Genomic DNA, 14,414 nt, shown 5'->3' on the forward strand with positions numbered 1-14,414 from the left:
TAGACAGTTGGCCCTTCAAAGATTATTAGTGGCATCAAAAAAGTTTGTTTAATTTCTTTTATTTGCAGTTGACGCGCATCATTAAGGCTCTAAATCTCAGTTTCATTTGATACCTAAGATAGGACCTTCCACTTGTAGAAGGGACTCCAGTCATATCAGAATGAGAGAGTGGTACTGGAAGCTGAGGTAAAGAAAATGCCATACGGACCATGCGGAAAGTGGTCCAATGAGTAGGGTATTAACGTTTACGTAATAATTATCAGAAAATGCCAGATGAATAAGCCAGTAGACAGTTTGAGCCAATAAAATGAAATAATTCAATAGTGTAGCGAGTTAACAGTGTACTAATTGCCAACCCTTTGGTACATATTTAACATTAATGTTGCAACTTGATGTTCTAGATGTGTCTTACTTCAGAACAGTGACCCATAGGCATCATCGCTTTTGACTCAGTATATCATTACGTTGATACTGGAGGTAAACCTTCCGATTTACCAGTAATGAAATCTCATGTGAACTCAAACCTAATCCAAAAACATATCTAGTAGGGATCCTGGATACTGATATAGTGATGCAACCAGCAACAAAAAAAGAATCTCTACAGCTCAGATAATCCGCCAATCGTTCATCACTTTATATTGGAAGCTAACTCCCTCCCAATTTCCCAGAATAGTTAATAAAATTTAAATGTGTTTGCCACCCTGAATATTGTTACCGCTTTTGAAATGATGGTATATGAAGATTAAAGAATGTATGGGTAAAAGTATAACTTTATCTGTACTTTGGCTTGTTTTAGACTTGTGATGAGAACTCTCTTTGTCAAAGTAGAGAAAGGGTGTGTGCTAATATTATGATAAAAATCAGTAGGAGTCTTATGATACATTGATTAATTTATTACATTTTAAATTATAATATCAGTTTTTCTTTATTACTCTGACAGTTAATGGAAAGTTTTGATTTATTTTGTGCATTTGCCAAAAATTAAACAAAAAAGATGAAGTGTATCCCATTTTAAACAAATATATACTGGGCTGGGCCTATCAACATAGTCTTAGACCTGAGCAGAGTAAATAAAATCGTAAAGGGTTCAAACAAAATGACTGGGTGAAGATCAGTAGCAAATGGGATTCTTCACTGTTATTTTCTATGACACAGCCTTTACAGTGGCACAAGTAGATGAAGCAGAATAAATCACGAATGAGGTGAATGTATTTTCTTAGATACAAATCCAAGACTTTAATGTAGCATTAATTTCTCAGAAAAATACATTTGCCAATAGCACTTCAATAAAAAAAATCGTTTTGGCAGTTGCTAGCTTGTATGAATACCTGTGCAGATTGAGATATTAAGGAGTAACGTTGCCTTTCCGTAGTGCTAGTTACTTTCTCAATTATGATATTTATTTGGCAAGTGCTGCCATAAAGGTTAACATAGAACAATTCACATATAATCTTTAAAAACGACAAACCAATAAAATCCTGAAAAACATCATAAAAGCCATCAATGAGCAGTACTTAAGTTGCAGTATAATCAGTAAACATTGCTAGTCATGAAATTTCACAAAACAGGCTATAGACAAATAGCTTATACTTCTGGAATCCAATAAAAAATTAGCACCTCATTAAAGAAGGCCATTGGTTAGATGGTGGAGCTGAAATATTTCTAATGTGTCACATTACCTCCAACAAGGGTATGTGCAATACAGTTTTCAGGGCCTCACCCTGCCCTGGCAGGCTCTCCACACTCTCAGTAAACAACATGACACAGCCAGAATGATCTGTGGTTATAATAATGTTGGAACAAAAATATAATATGGTTAATGCATTCCTTTGTCTGGGGACCGAAAGTGCAGGTCATGTCTAGGTCTGTATCATGTTGCCCCCATTTAGCAGTAAATATGTGCAGGTAAGGTCCCGAAGCGATATTTTATTTACAAGGTTTTCACCAATGAGGGTTCAATGGAGTCCATATGTTCTTCTACAAGTCAGGTATCTTTAAATTTCAGGAACTCCCCTTAAGTATCGCCTTTGACCCACTGGTCATAGCTCTCGGATTAGTTCACAGGTGTTCACATCCCAGCTTTATCAGGTAGGTCTTGATGTAGTCAAACCAGGGGATCCTGAAAGCTCCAGGCTGCCTAAGCAGCTCCTCCAATCCCACCTGATATGGAACTGGCTCCACAGCGGCCCATAGGTATCTCCAATACCGCACAGGTCTAAGGGCTGCTTTGTGGGCGATGGACCTCTGGCCTAGACAAACTGTAGTGGCAAGAGTGGGGTACTAGTTGGGAGATTCTCAAACAATCATAAGAATTGGTTCTCAGCCACCTCCAATGCAGTGATCTTCTTGTGTCCCCACAATTTTCCCCAATATAAATACCTTCCTAGTGCTTGTGGGTTAAAAGTGTGGATGGCCGGAGATACTGGTTGAAAATTAGAACCCTTGAAACCCCTCAAGATGCCTCCTGCAGAATGTTCGATCTTCAGCTTGCTCTTGTGAATCTGTGCAGACTAACCAAAATTCTCCGTCTCAAAGGTGGAAACACTTTCAAGGTGAGCATAGTTCCAAGATGAGTTTGAGTGGGTTGTATAGTTAGGATTAAAGACCATATACTTGATCTTTTGAAGGTTGATCTCAATCCCTCTCTGATCACAGAAGACACCAAATTGGTCCAAGAGATTTTGAAAACCAATAGGGAATTTGGATACGAGTGGGGTGTTGTCTGCGAACAGGAGGACCAAGATCTTCCTACCCACTAATCTTATTCTGTCGTGACTGTGCTTCTGTAACTGAGCTACCATATCCTTAATGTATAATAGAAAGAAGGTTGGGGGCTAGAATGCAGCCCTGTCTTACCCCCCACGTAACCAGTATTGATCCTGTCAGCCTCCTATGTTTGTGTAGCTAACCTGTGCATAGTTCTTTGATGCAAACTCCTGATGACTTCAACAAGATATTTCAGGGCACCCTGGTCGATCAGAACTTTCCACCTCCCAGTCCTCCCTTGGAACAAGATCAAAGTCACTGTGTAGGTCAACAAACATTATCTAGTTTTTTGTCTGCAATTACTGCAATTTCAATTTTATGTTGCAGTTGTAGGCAATTGTTAAATAGGAGACAATTCACTTGGATAATTGTATAGCAAGATATCTGAAATTACATGAATAGGATTTAGCTGTAGTAGTACTACCTGAAAACGAATGTGATTTCTTCCTTCATTATGTGGCTTCATGTGTTGTGTGGAAAACATCTTAATGTTATGAAGAGTTTCTCAATTATAGCAGTTAGAAAACTGTATTTGACTGTGACAACAAATTTGTCCTACAGAACACAACCGATTAGTCATGTTTATAATTAATGGTTTCTATTGTGATGCGATGCCCTGTAGTGAAAAGTTAGATTAATCAGACTCAGTCTCATGAGTAATCAGACTCAGTCTCATGATATTATATATATATGTATATATATATATATATATATATATATATATATATATATATATATATATATATATATATATATATATATATATATATATATATATATATATATATATATATATATATATTACCTACTGGCAGTCGCCAGTAGGTATATATAGTTAGGATTTTTTCTCTATGGGATTTTTGAAAATTCTATGTCTAATAACTTTGGCGTTTGTGGACGGAATTGGCTGAAATTTTCAGGAAAATGGAACATTTTGTTTCTGAGCAGCCCCTGACAATTTGGGGGGGTTTCATCAAGGGGGGGCCGAGAAAAAAGGGGGGTCCCAAAACGCGTTTTTCCCATGTTAATTTCCATAGGGCGGTTGGCCTCACTTTTAGCTCGAACGGCTGAATGGATTTGCACGAAACTTGGCAAAATTGTAGGGACTGTTAGCCCGATGTGCCTTTGCTAGGTCTCAATATATGTGCTCCAGTGGATTTTGAGTAATTTAGGTTAAAAAAAAGATATATATCTGGGCGGAGCCTAACCACACATCTGATCTGATTGGCTGTCAGCACTTCATTCAAGTGTTGGCAGCCATCTTGGGACCAATATACATGATAGCACCTCATTAAAAAGCATTGTAGTTAATAGAGGGTTTTAGGACTTTAGTTACATTATAAATCATTTGTTGATGGTACCATACTCGTTTTAGGAATTGTGGTGGGTTCTAAGGTGATTTTACCATGTGAAAAAACCTTCTGCTGTGATATCATGAATAATGTTTGAAAGAAAACTAATATCTCATGATTTTCCCACAGTGGTTTGGAAGGGGATCTATAAGCTAAACTGAAAGCATATTTTCTGTAAATTCACATTATCTTTCTCAGTCATGTGAAAATGAAGTCTGACATTCTCATTAAAACATGTACATCCAACAAGGACAGAGACTGTCAGTTGATTCCTTTGTGTTCTACTGCAGCCTCCTAGAGTGTTCTAAAGAACAACTAGAGCGCTAACAGTCCTACTTATTACAAAGGTATGGCACACCTGAAGCCATCTTGATTGGAATAAAGTGGCAACTCTTAAAACATTTAATTTAAAAAGAAACAACATGAGGGGGTATATTTTGCCATAGAAAGTATGATTAGTGCTGCAGAATGAAAAATTAGGGCACATTTTGAGTGACTTCTCAAATCCTTTTCTATTTCATTAAAACATTCTGACATGCAGTCTCCCAAAATGGCCACCAGAGACAAAAGAGCCCAAATGTAGCCCAAATATCACCCAGATGTAGCCCAAGTATAGCCCAATGACAGAATGTCCCAGAGTGTTCTAAAGAACAACTAGAGCGCTAACAGTCCTACTTATTACAAAGGTATGGCACACCTGAAGCCATCTTGATTGGAATAAAGTGGTAACTCTTAAAACATTTAATTTAAAAAGAAACAACATGAGGGGGTATATTTTGCCATAGAAAGTATGATTAGTGCTGCAGAATGAAAAATTAGGGCACATTTTGAGTGACTTCTCAAATCCTTTTCTATTTCATTAAAACATTCTGACATGCAGTCTCCCAAAATGGCCACCAGAGACAAAAGAGCCCAAATGTAGCCCAAATATCACCCAGATGTAGCCCAAGTATAGCCCAATGACAGAATGTCCCAGAGTGTTCTAAAGAACAACTAGAGCGCTAACAGTCCTACTTATTACAAAGGTATAGCACACCTGGAGCCATCGTGATGGGAATAAAGTGGTAACTCTTAAAACATTTAATTTAAAAAGGAACAAAATGAGGGGGTATATTATGCAATAGAAGGTATTATTAGTGCTGCAGAAAGAAAAATTAGGGCACATTTTGAGTGACTTTTCGAATCCTCTTCTATTTCATTAAAAAATTCTGACATGCAGTCTCCCAAAAAGGCCACCAGAGACAAAAGAGCCCAAATGTAGCCCAAATATCACCCAGATGTAGCCCAAGTATAGCCCAATGACAGAATGTCCCAGAGTGTTCTAAAGAACAACTAGAGCGCTAACAGTCCTACTTATTACATAGGTATGGCACACCTGAAGCCATCTTGATTGGAATAAAGTGGTAACTCTTAAAACATTTAATTTAAAAAGGAACAAAATGAGGGGGTATATTTTGCCATATGAATTATGATTAGTGCTGCAGAAAGAAAAATTAGGGCACATTTTGAGTGACTTCTCAAACCCTCTTCAATTTCATTAAAAAATTCTGACATACAGTCTCCCAAGATGGCCACCAGAGACAAAAGAGCCTAAATGGAGCCCAAATATCACCCAGATGTACCCCAAGTATAGCCCAATGACAGAATGTCCCAGAGTGTTCTAAAGAATAACTAGAGCGCTAACAGTCTTACTTATGACAAAAGTATGGCACACCAGAAGCCATCTTGATTGGAATGAAGTGGTAAGTCTGAAAACACTCAATTTAAAAAGGAACAACATGAGGGGGTTCATTTTGCCATAGAAAGTATGATTAGTGCTTCAGAAAGAAAAATTAGGGATCATTTTGAGTGACTTCTCAAATCCTCTTCTATTTCATTAAAAAAATTCTGACATGCAGACTGAAACATGCACTTTGAATACCAGCAGCAGACGTCCCTGGTGAGCAGTAGCTTTACTACAGTGATCTAATGTGCAACTAGAGTGCTAACATTCAGAATTTATGGCAAATGTGTGACACATCTGAATGCCTTCTTGATGGAACCAAAGTAAACAAGCATTGAAAATGCAATAGATCTCGCCCTCGTTTAAGTTAAAGCCATTCTGTTTGTAATGAGGTGGCTTTTTAGCTTTGCTTTTATTAGTGTTTTTTCAACTTTCATGTAAATAACATGCATCTGTATGCATATAAGTATATGTATGCATGCATTTATGTTTGTATTTATATAGATATACAGATGATATATGTTTATATATGTATGTATATATATATATTCACTGAAAAAACCATAGGTTATAGACCATATATAGTTAGGAATTAGCATTTACAAAACCTTGAAAATTCACTGAAAAAACCATAGGTTATAGACCATATATAGTTAGGAATTAGCATTTACAAAACCTTGAAAATTCACTGAAAAAACCATAGGTTATAGACCATATATAGTTAGGAATTCGCATTTACAAAACCTTATTTTACTCACACAAAACCATTGAAATTCCATATATAGTTAGTTGCACTAACTATATATCGCGCACCCGCAATCCACTGCTGATGATGTCACATATTACATCATTCATGACATGGTCAGTGACATCACTGATGACATCACTGATGACATCTCAAATGACATCACTGATAACATCACTGATGACAACATCCAGTGACTGTATGTTTCTGTAAAGTTAAAATAGGTCTTACATATTGAAGAATGAGTGGATGTATAAGTGTCTGGATGAAGGATTTAGTAGGTGCATGACTGACTGTATGAGTGAGTGATTAAATGTGTCTCACTGAGTGCATGGGTTAGTGACTAAACTGTCTTAATTTGTGCATCATTATGTCTGTTGTTCTGTAAACTGTTGCATGTGTTGATAAGTAGCTATATGAGTAACTATATGGGTTATTGATTGGTTGCCCAAGTATTTGTATGGGAGACTGAGTGTGTGTGTGGGTGGCTGAAGGTGTATGACTCTGTGCATAGATGTGTGAGCAGTTGATTCACTAGATGTATGGTTTCAAAAGTGCATGTGGAAACAGCTGTATGGGCGGTTGACTGTGTGCATGAGTGTATTGGTGAGTGAATGGATATCTCAGTGCTACATGTCAAAGTAAGTACATATGTAAAACACAGTACATGTGAGAGTTGACATATATAAATAACTGTGCATAAGAGCCAGTGAATGTGTGAGTGGCTGTATGTATCATTGTAAACTTGTATCAGGGATTGTATAAGAGAGTAAATATGTATTAGTATATGTTTGAATAAGTAAAGTTTGTATAACTGTATAGTTGAGGAAATGGAGGTGTGATTGATTCTTTGCATGACTGACTAGGTGTGTGAGTAACTCCATGGATGAGTGACAGTCTGTGAGTGTCTGTTTACACTGATTGTATCTAAGGTTATATTAGAGTCTGAAGAGGTTCATCGTATTATCACATGAATGATATCATCAGTGATGTGATCAGTAATGTCAAATGAGATGTCATCAGTGATGTCATCAGTGATGTCATTTGAGATGTCATCAGTGATGTCATTTGAGATGTCATCAGTGATGTCATTTGAGATGTCATCAGTGATGTCATCAGTGATGTCACTGACCATGTCATGAATGATGTAATATGTGACATCATCAGCAGTGGATTGCGGGTGCGCGATATATAGTTAGTGCAACTAACTATATATGGAATTTCAATGGTTTTGTGTGAGTAAAATAAGGTTTTGTAAATGCGAATTCCTAACTATATATGGTCTATAACCTATGGTTTTTTCAGTGAATATATATATATATATATATATATATATATATATATATATATATATATATATATATATATATATATATATATATATATATATATATATATATATATAAACTCTTTTAAATTAAACTAACTTGGGCTTTAAAGAAGGTAGGTACATTCTACTACAATGACATGAGCAATTGTGAATGTTTCTGTGGAAATGCATTTTGGATTTCATATTTGTCTTTTTCTATAGGTGTCCAGATTATTTGAAGCCTGAAACTATCCGCCCATGTCTACTTCCCTGTAAAATAGACTGTGTTGTTACACTTTTCAGTGACTGGACACTTTGCCCAACTACTTGCCAAAAAGGTAAAATGATTTTCAAGTAAACTGAGACTTTGTCTAACTAAATGCCAGTGATGTAAAATTACTTCAAAGTAATTTGAGACTGTCTTAAAATGTTACTAACGATGCACAAACCTAGAGCCATTTTGCAGTTTATTTGCTGTACAAATAAAATAAGCAAAGTGGTTAGAGAAAATAGGTAAAACTGCACACATAATCTACATTTTCACATGGTTTTAAAAGAATATTATTATTTTTCACTAACTTCTTATATTTGCATTACCTATGTAACAGGAGGTTCATTCAAAACAGAGATTAACACGCAGTGGCAAAACTCACACTTTTGGGTTTTTCCTATACACATTACGCCTGGGAAAAGACGGCAAACTTCCATTTTACAATATTTTGTCTTTTAGATTTCGGGCCCAATTGCAATTCTTGGCAGAGCATCAAAGGTCGCCACTGCCCGCCTGCCAGTTTAAACAATGAAACTCATGCACTGGACTACACATTCTAGAACAGTAAGGTCTCTAACATTAGATATATTATCTATAATCTAGTGTAAGTGACCTGGTGTGACTTAAACTACCTGTAACAGCTAGTGTTCAAAATATCATGCAGTCATCTCATTATTCAAGTGTTTAAGATACTAGCAAGTCTGAATTTTTTCACTGGTAAGTCAGCAATTTGTATTTATTGAATCAATTGTTACAGCTACAAAAATCAGAGCAGGGACATTTTTGCAACACATATTTGCACTGTTCTGGGAAATGTGGAATGCTTTAGAGGGGCAAACCGGGACAAGGCCAGATTATTAATTGGCCACAAGACATCAATTGTGGTAAAATAGGAGGCTTTTTGGTAAGATCAGGTTTATGAATAAGAGGTTTTTAGGAGGTAAAGGGGCCTGTCAGCAAGATTACATAAATGAATGCAATATGAAACAAACAAGCATTAAAAGTAAATATTTTGAGAGTGAATTCCTCAGAGCAGGAGTGAACACAGACTGCACATGAGAAATGAGTTGCATGTCATGTGGGCATTTGTTTTACTTGTGCCAAATAGAAGTCAGCTGAATTCAAAGACAATGGCAGTGATTTAATTTGTGAAGACAAGTCATTTACCCCAATAGGCCCCTTCATTTCCACATGTTACTGAAATAGGATGTCTGCAAAGGTGTGTATTAGTGAAATAATCTCCTTGAATGCGTTTGCTCAGATTTGATTTGTTACTTGGAGCCAAACTGCAACTTTATAAAAATTCACATTGCATTCTGTCATGCCTGCTTAACTGTAGAGGCTCTTTGTTTTTTCATATATAGCCATGAGATGGCTTCCCCCTATTCAAGCCTTCAATTAATTATTTGCTCTCTTTGCTTTCCAATGAATCCTGTGTCCTAAGCCTAACAGGAGCCATCGATGTGTCTAATATACTAATCTCTTGACTAAATGAGACTGTCAACCGATGCAAGAGACTTCTTTTTAAGGAGCATATACATTCACAAATAGAATTTGGCAAATTGTAGCACAGCTGATATAATGAGACTGCCATCGTGATGCCCTGCTAAAAGCTGACATTCAATTTTAATTGTTCTCTTTTGTTTTCAAATGACTACATAAGCTAAGATCAACCTATTTTCTAAGGAAACGAATTTAGCACCTACCAGGCCAGACTTATTTGACCTCCAGCCAAATCATCCTAACTAGAACTAAGACAAATTGTAATATTTATGATAATAAGAGGTTTTCCGAATTGTGTCCTAGATTATGGAATAAACTTCCTTCACTGACAGAACAGAAACTATTTAGAAATTGTTCTGTTTGCCCTTTCGTTAGAACCTTTTTTGCTTGCCCTTCACTCCCAGATCCTGATTGTACCTTTTAGCTCCGGCTCACCGGAGCTGAAAATGACAGCTTACGCGGACGACATTGCGGTTTATACTTCCGACATCGCTGAAGCGCTGAAAGGGATTTCTATAGAGGCTGGGAAATTCGGGAAGGTGTCTGGCTATAAGCTTAATCCACAGAAGACACAAGTCATAGCCAATTACTCCCCTACCGTGGCTGTCCCCGAGATCTGTAAAGATGCTACCTACTTAGGGGTCAAAATAACGGCCAAATTACAAGATATTAACAATATAAACTATAACGAGCTGATTAAACAAACTATTCTACTATTATAAAAGTGGAACAGATTGCCCCTGAATTTGATTAGTAGAATCAATCTCATAAAGATGAAGGTTTTGCCAAAGTTTGTTTATTTATTTTGATTTATCCCACTGGCACTAAATAATCAGTTCTTTCAACATCTAGATGGAATATTGAGTAGCTTTATATGGAGTTATAAAAAGGCCAGAAGGTCATTAAAAATGCTAAAAAATAATGCAAATAAGGGAGGGCTGAACTTTCTAGATTTTAAATTGTATTCCTGGTGGTACACAGACAAAATATCGATGTTTTAATATCGATATACAAAAATATCGAAGGTAAGTAATATCGACAGTCTAAATATCGATATTGGTATGATATCAGTAATATCGAAGTTGTAAATATCGATGTTAATAATATCGAAATTAATAACTTTGATGTTACTAATATCTATTTTTAAATAAATTTAGCTTATATTATATTGTATTAATTATGTTTTATTATTTTTTGTAATGTTATTTTATTAAATATTGTGTTTTACTACTGTAGCGGGTTGTGGGTTTATAGGGGAATAGGGTGGGAAGTAATTTAATTATGTTAAATTAATTATTAATTATTAGGAATTATTAATTAATTAATTGAGAATTAATTTTAAATTATTTTTAATTAATTTATTAATTGATAAATATGTTCTGTAGCGGGTTATGGGTTTATAGGGGAATAGGGTGGGAAGTAATTTAATAATAATTAATTAATTGATATATGTTTGTATATATTTTAATTAATAATTAATTGGTAATTAATTTCTATTAATTACTTAATTAATTATTATAATTTTTTTAATATTTATAATGATTCATTAGTTGGTAATTAATTATTATTAATTATTTAAAAAATTAATTATAGTAATTTTTATATATAATTTATTGTTATTCTTAATTAATTAATTGTGCTAAATAATATTAATATTTAAATTAGATTAATTACAGCAAATGTGCTAATATGTTTACTTTATTGTTATTGTTAATTAATAATTAATTGGTAATTAAATAATATTAATTAATTTTGGCTACAGGGGTATTTTTAGGGTTCAGGGTCAGTTTTCAGTTCATGGGTACAGGGGTATTTTTAGGGTTCAGGGTCAGTTTTCAGTTCATGGGTACAGGGGTATTTTTAGGGTTCAGGGTCAGTTTTCAGTTCATGGGTACAGGGGTATTTTTAGTGTTCAGGGTCAGTTTTCAGTTCATGGGTACAGGGGTATTTTTAGGGTTCAGGGTCAGTTTTCAGTTCATGGGTAAAGGGGTATTTTTAGGGTTCAGGGTCAGTTTTCAGTTCATGGGTACAGGGGTATTTTTAGGGTTCAGGGTCAGTTTTCAGTTCATGGGTAAAGGGGTATTTTTAGGGTTCAGGGTCAGTTTTCAGTTCATGGGTACAGGGGTATTTTTAGGGTTCAGGGTCAGTTTTCAGTTCATGGGTAAAGGGGTATTTTTAGGGTTCAGGGTCAGTTTTCAGTTTTTGGGTAAAGGGGTATTTTTAGGGTTCAGGGTCAGTTTTCAGTTTTTGGGTAAAGGGGTATTTTTAGGGTTCAGGGTCAGTTTTCAGTTTTTGGGTAAAGGGGTATTTTTAGGGTTCAGGGTCAGTTTTCAGTTCATGGGTAAAGGGGTATTTTTAGGGTTCAGGGTCAGTTTTGGGTTTTTGGGGTACAGTCGTACAGGGAAACAATTAAATAAATTTAAATTAAATCAATTAAATGAAATTACAAAATATAAAATTACATTAAATTAAGTTTTTAATTTATTTTAAATGTATATGTATTAGTTTTAATTTTTAAATTATGTTTTAATATTTTTAATTAATATTTGTAACATTATATGTATTTTATAATTATTTTAACATCATTATTAATACATTTTAAAAAACGATATTTTTTTTTTTCGATATTTTTGTACTACGATATTATTTTTCCGATATTTTTGTACTTACCTTGTTAGGGATAGGATTCCGATATTTTTGACTTCGATATTTTTGTCCCGATATTTTTGTAGGTCGATATTTTTAATTTCGATATTTAGTCAGACATTCATTTCTGGTCTGCGTTCTTTACACGTTTGCGTTCCTTACTTCACGGAGATAGAGCTCTTTTTTCACTTTCTTATGTTGAAACAAGACTCACATCTGTTTTTGCTTAGAGTTAGTGACCCGAACTATTACAAGAGGGTGAGATTTAAGACCGTAGAGACATTGTTAGGATCTGGGGCAATGTACTAACATTCTACAAAACAACACTTTTTCACCCGAAGCTTCCGCTATGGGGTAACCCAGGTCTCCCGGCTATCTTCACGGATAATATTACTCATAATTGGGCAGTGCTTGGGATTAAGGTTTTGGCAGATCTGTACGGCACGCAGGGGGTTTTGGAATTTAATACGCTCAAACAGATATATGACTTACCGGAAGCCACAAGATACAAACATCTACTGATGCACGATTACTTGATTAATAAAAATAAAGATCCAAAATATTACTGAGTGCGATGTATGTAGTAGTAAGTAAGCTTTATTCGATAAAAAAATCATATCATAAAAGCATTTCATACATTTTTAAAAACATTTTAAAACAGCAATCATCAGCATAAGAAAATTTCATAGCAGCATATTGGATGTAAAGGCTCGGTCACTGGATTAACAGTTTTCTTGCAGCTCTAAGACGCCAGGCCCAGCCCAAGAATTTTGCCATGCAGGTGGAAAAGAAGGGTCTAGCATCTGTACGTAAAATGCGCAGTGCTTCTAGGTGGGAACGAGTTCCCAAACACCTGCAGAGGGGCTTCAACCACCTACGTCTCGGGGCTGCATAGACACTACACTCAAACAACATATGGGACACAGACTCTATCCTTAGGTCACAAAAAGGGCAGTAAGGTACGGTTTGGGCCGGCGGTCTCCAAGTGGACGTAAACTCACATAATGGAAGCACCCCCACCCTAAACTTGATGTACAGTGATCTGTCCCATGAGCTCTGGATAGTATCCAAATAAGATTCCCTTAACGGTAACTCTTTGATCGACAAGAACAGTAATACAGATTTACAATGGTTTGTACTACGAACCCTCTCACTGTCTACCCATGCCCAATAAACCTTCTTTAGCTGTTGTTTCGGGGTGCAGATTTGTTGGCCCAAGCCTCTCCTAGTCCTAGTTTATGCAACAACTTTTTGACTTCCCTGAGCCAGATGATTTTATGCGAGCCCGGTAGTGACATAATGTCATTCAGGGCTTCTGCATAACTTCTAAGTTCCTGCACATTCCAGATTCTGGACCATAACAGGAGTGGGCGTAGTTTTGCTTGATCGCAGATAGCCCGGTGCCTGCGTCTAGCAGCAGTGGGATGGTTGGTGTGCTGTGGGGCAAACCCATTAGATCTTTGTGGAAGTTATTCTCAAGGTGAGCCAGAGTGTCAACTTTATGAGTGCCCCACAGTTCGGCACCATATAATGCCGCGCTCACAACCCTTGCCCTATAGATATCCAGGGGCGCCCCAATAGGTTTTAATGATGAGGCTCGCTGCTCCTTGAGCAAGGCACCTGCCACCCTTTTGTGAGTCAAGAACACTTTTTGGTGGTGTGCCTTCCAACTCATGGTGTCACTGATGCGTATACCCAGGTAGTCAAATTCTTTGACGCGATCAAGTGGAACAGAATCTAGGACCGGGGGAAAGACAGACTTTTTGGGCGGATTGAGAACCAAAAACTTGGTTTTCCCTATATTTATGGCCAAACCCCTTTCATCACAAAAGGCCTTAAAGCTGGAGAGCAGCGATTGAATGCCCATTGGGGATTTCGAGATTAGGAGGGTGTCGTCCGCGAACAGGAACGTTGGAATTTTCCTTCCAGCCAGGGTGGGTGCGTCTGATGGTTGCTGGAGTAAGTGCTCCACCACTCCGTTGATATAAAGAGAAAACAGAGTGGGGGCAAGCACACACCCTTGGCGAACGCCCCTGTCCACGGGGATACGAGGTGTTTTCTCTCCCTGTGTACCCCATCTAATTTGGGCAAAATTCCTG

The 14,414-nt window shown here is 36.5% G+C and overlaps 1 protein-coding gene across 1 annotated transcript in view; it reads left to right on the forward strand.

Annotated features, from left to right (window-relative positions):
* THSD7B (thrombospondin type 1 domain containing 7B) overlaps positions 1–14,414 on the forward strand; it is a 1,756,834-nt gene that overhangs the window by 756,829 nt on the left and 985,591 nt on the right. Inside the window, exon 9 of the mRNA XM_086957451.1 lies at positions 8,118–8,233. Coding sequence (XP_086813577.1) covers positions 8,118–8,233 — 116 coding nt within the window. The remainder of the gene's footprint in view (positions 1–8,117; positions 8,234–14,414) is intronic.

This window comes from Lissotriton vulgaris, chromosome 2_1, assembly GCF_964263255.1.
Source record: "Lissotriton vulgaris chromosome 2_1, aLisVul1.2, whole genome shotgun sequence".
NCBI lineage: Eukaryota > Metazoa > Chordata > Amphibia > Caudata > Salamandridae > Lissotriton > Lissotriton vulgaris.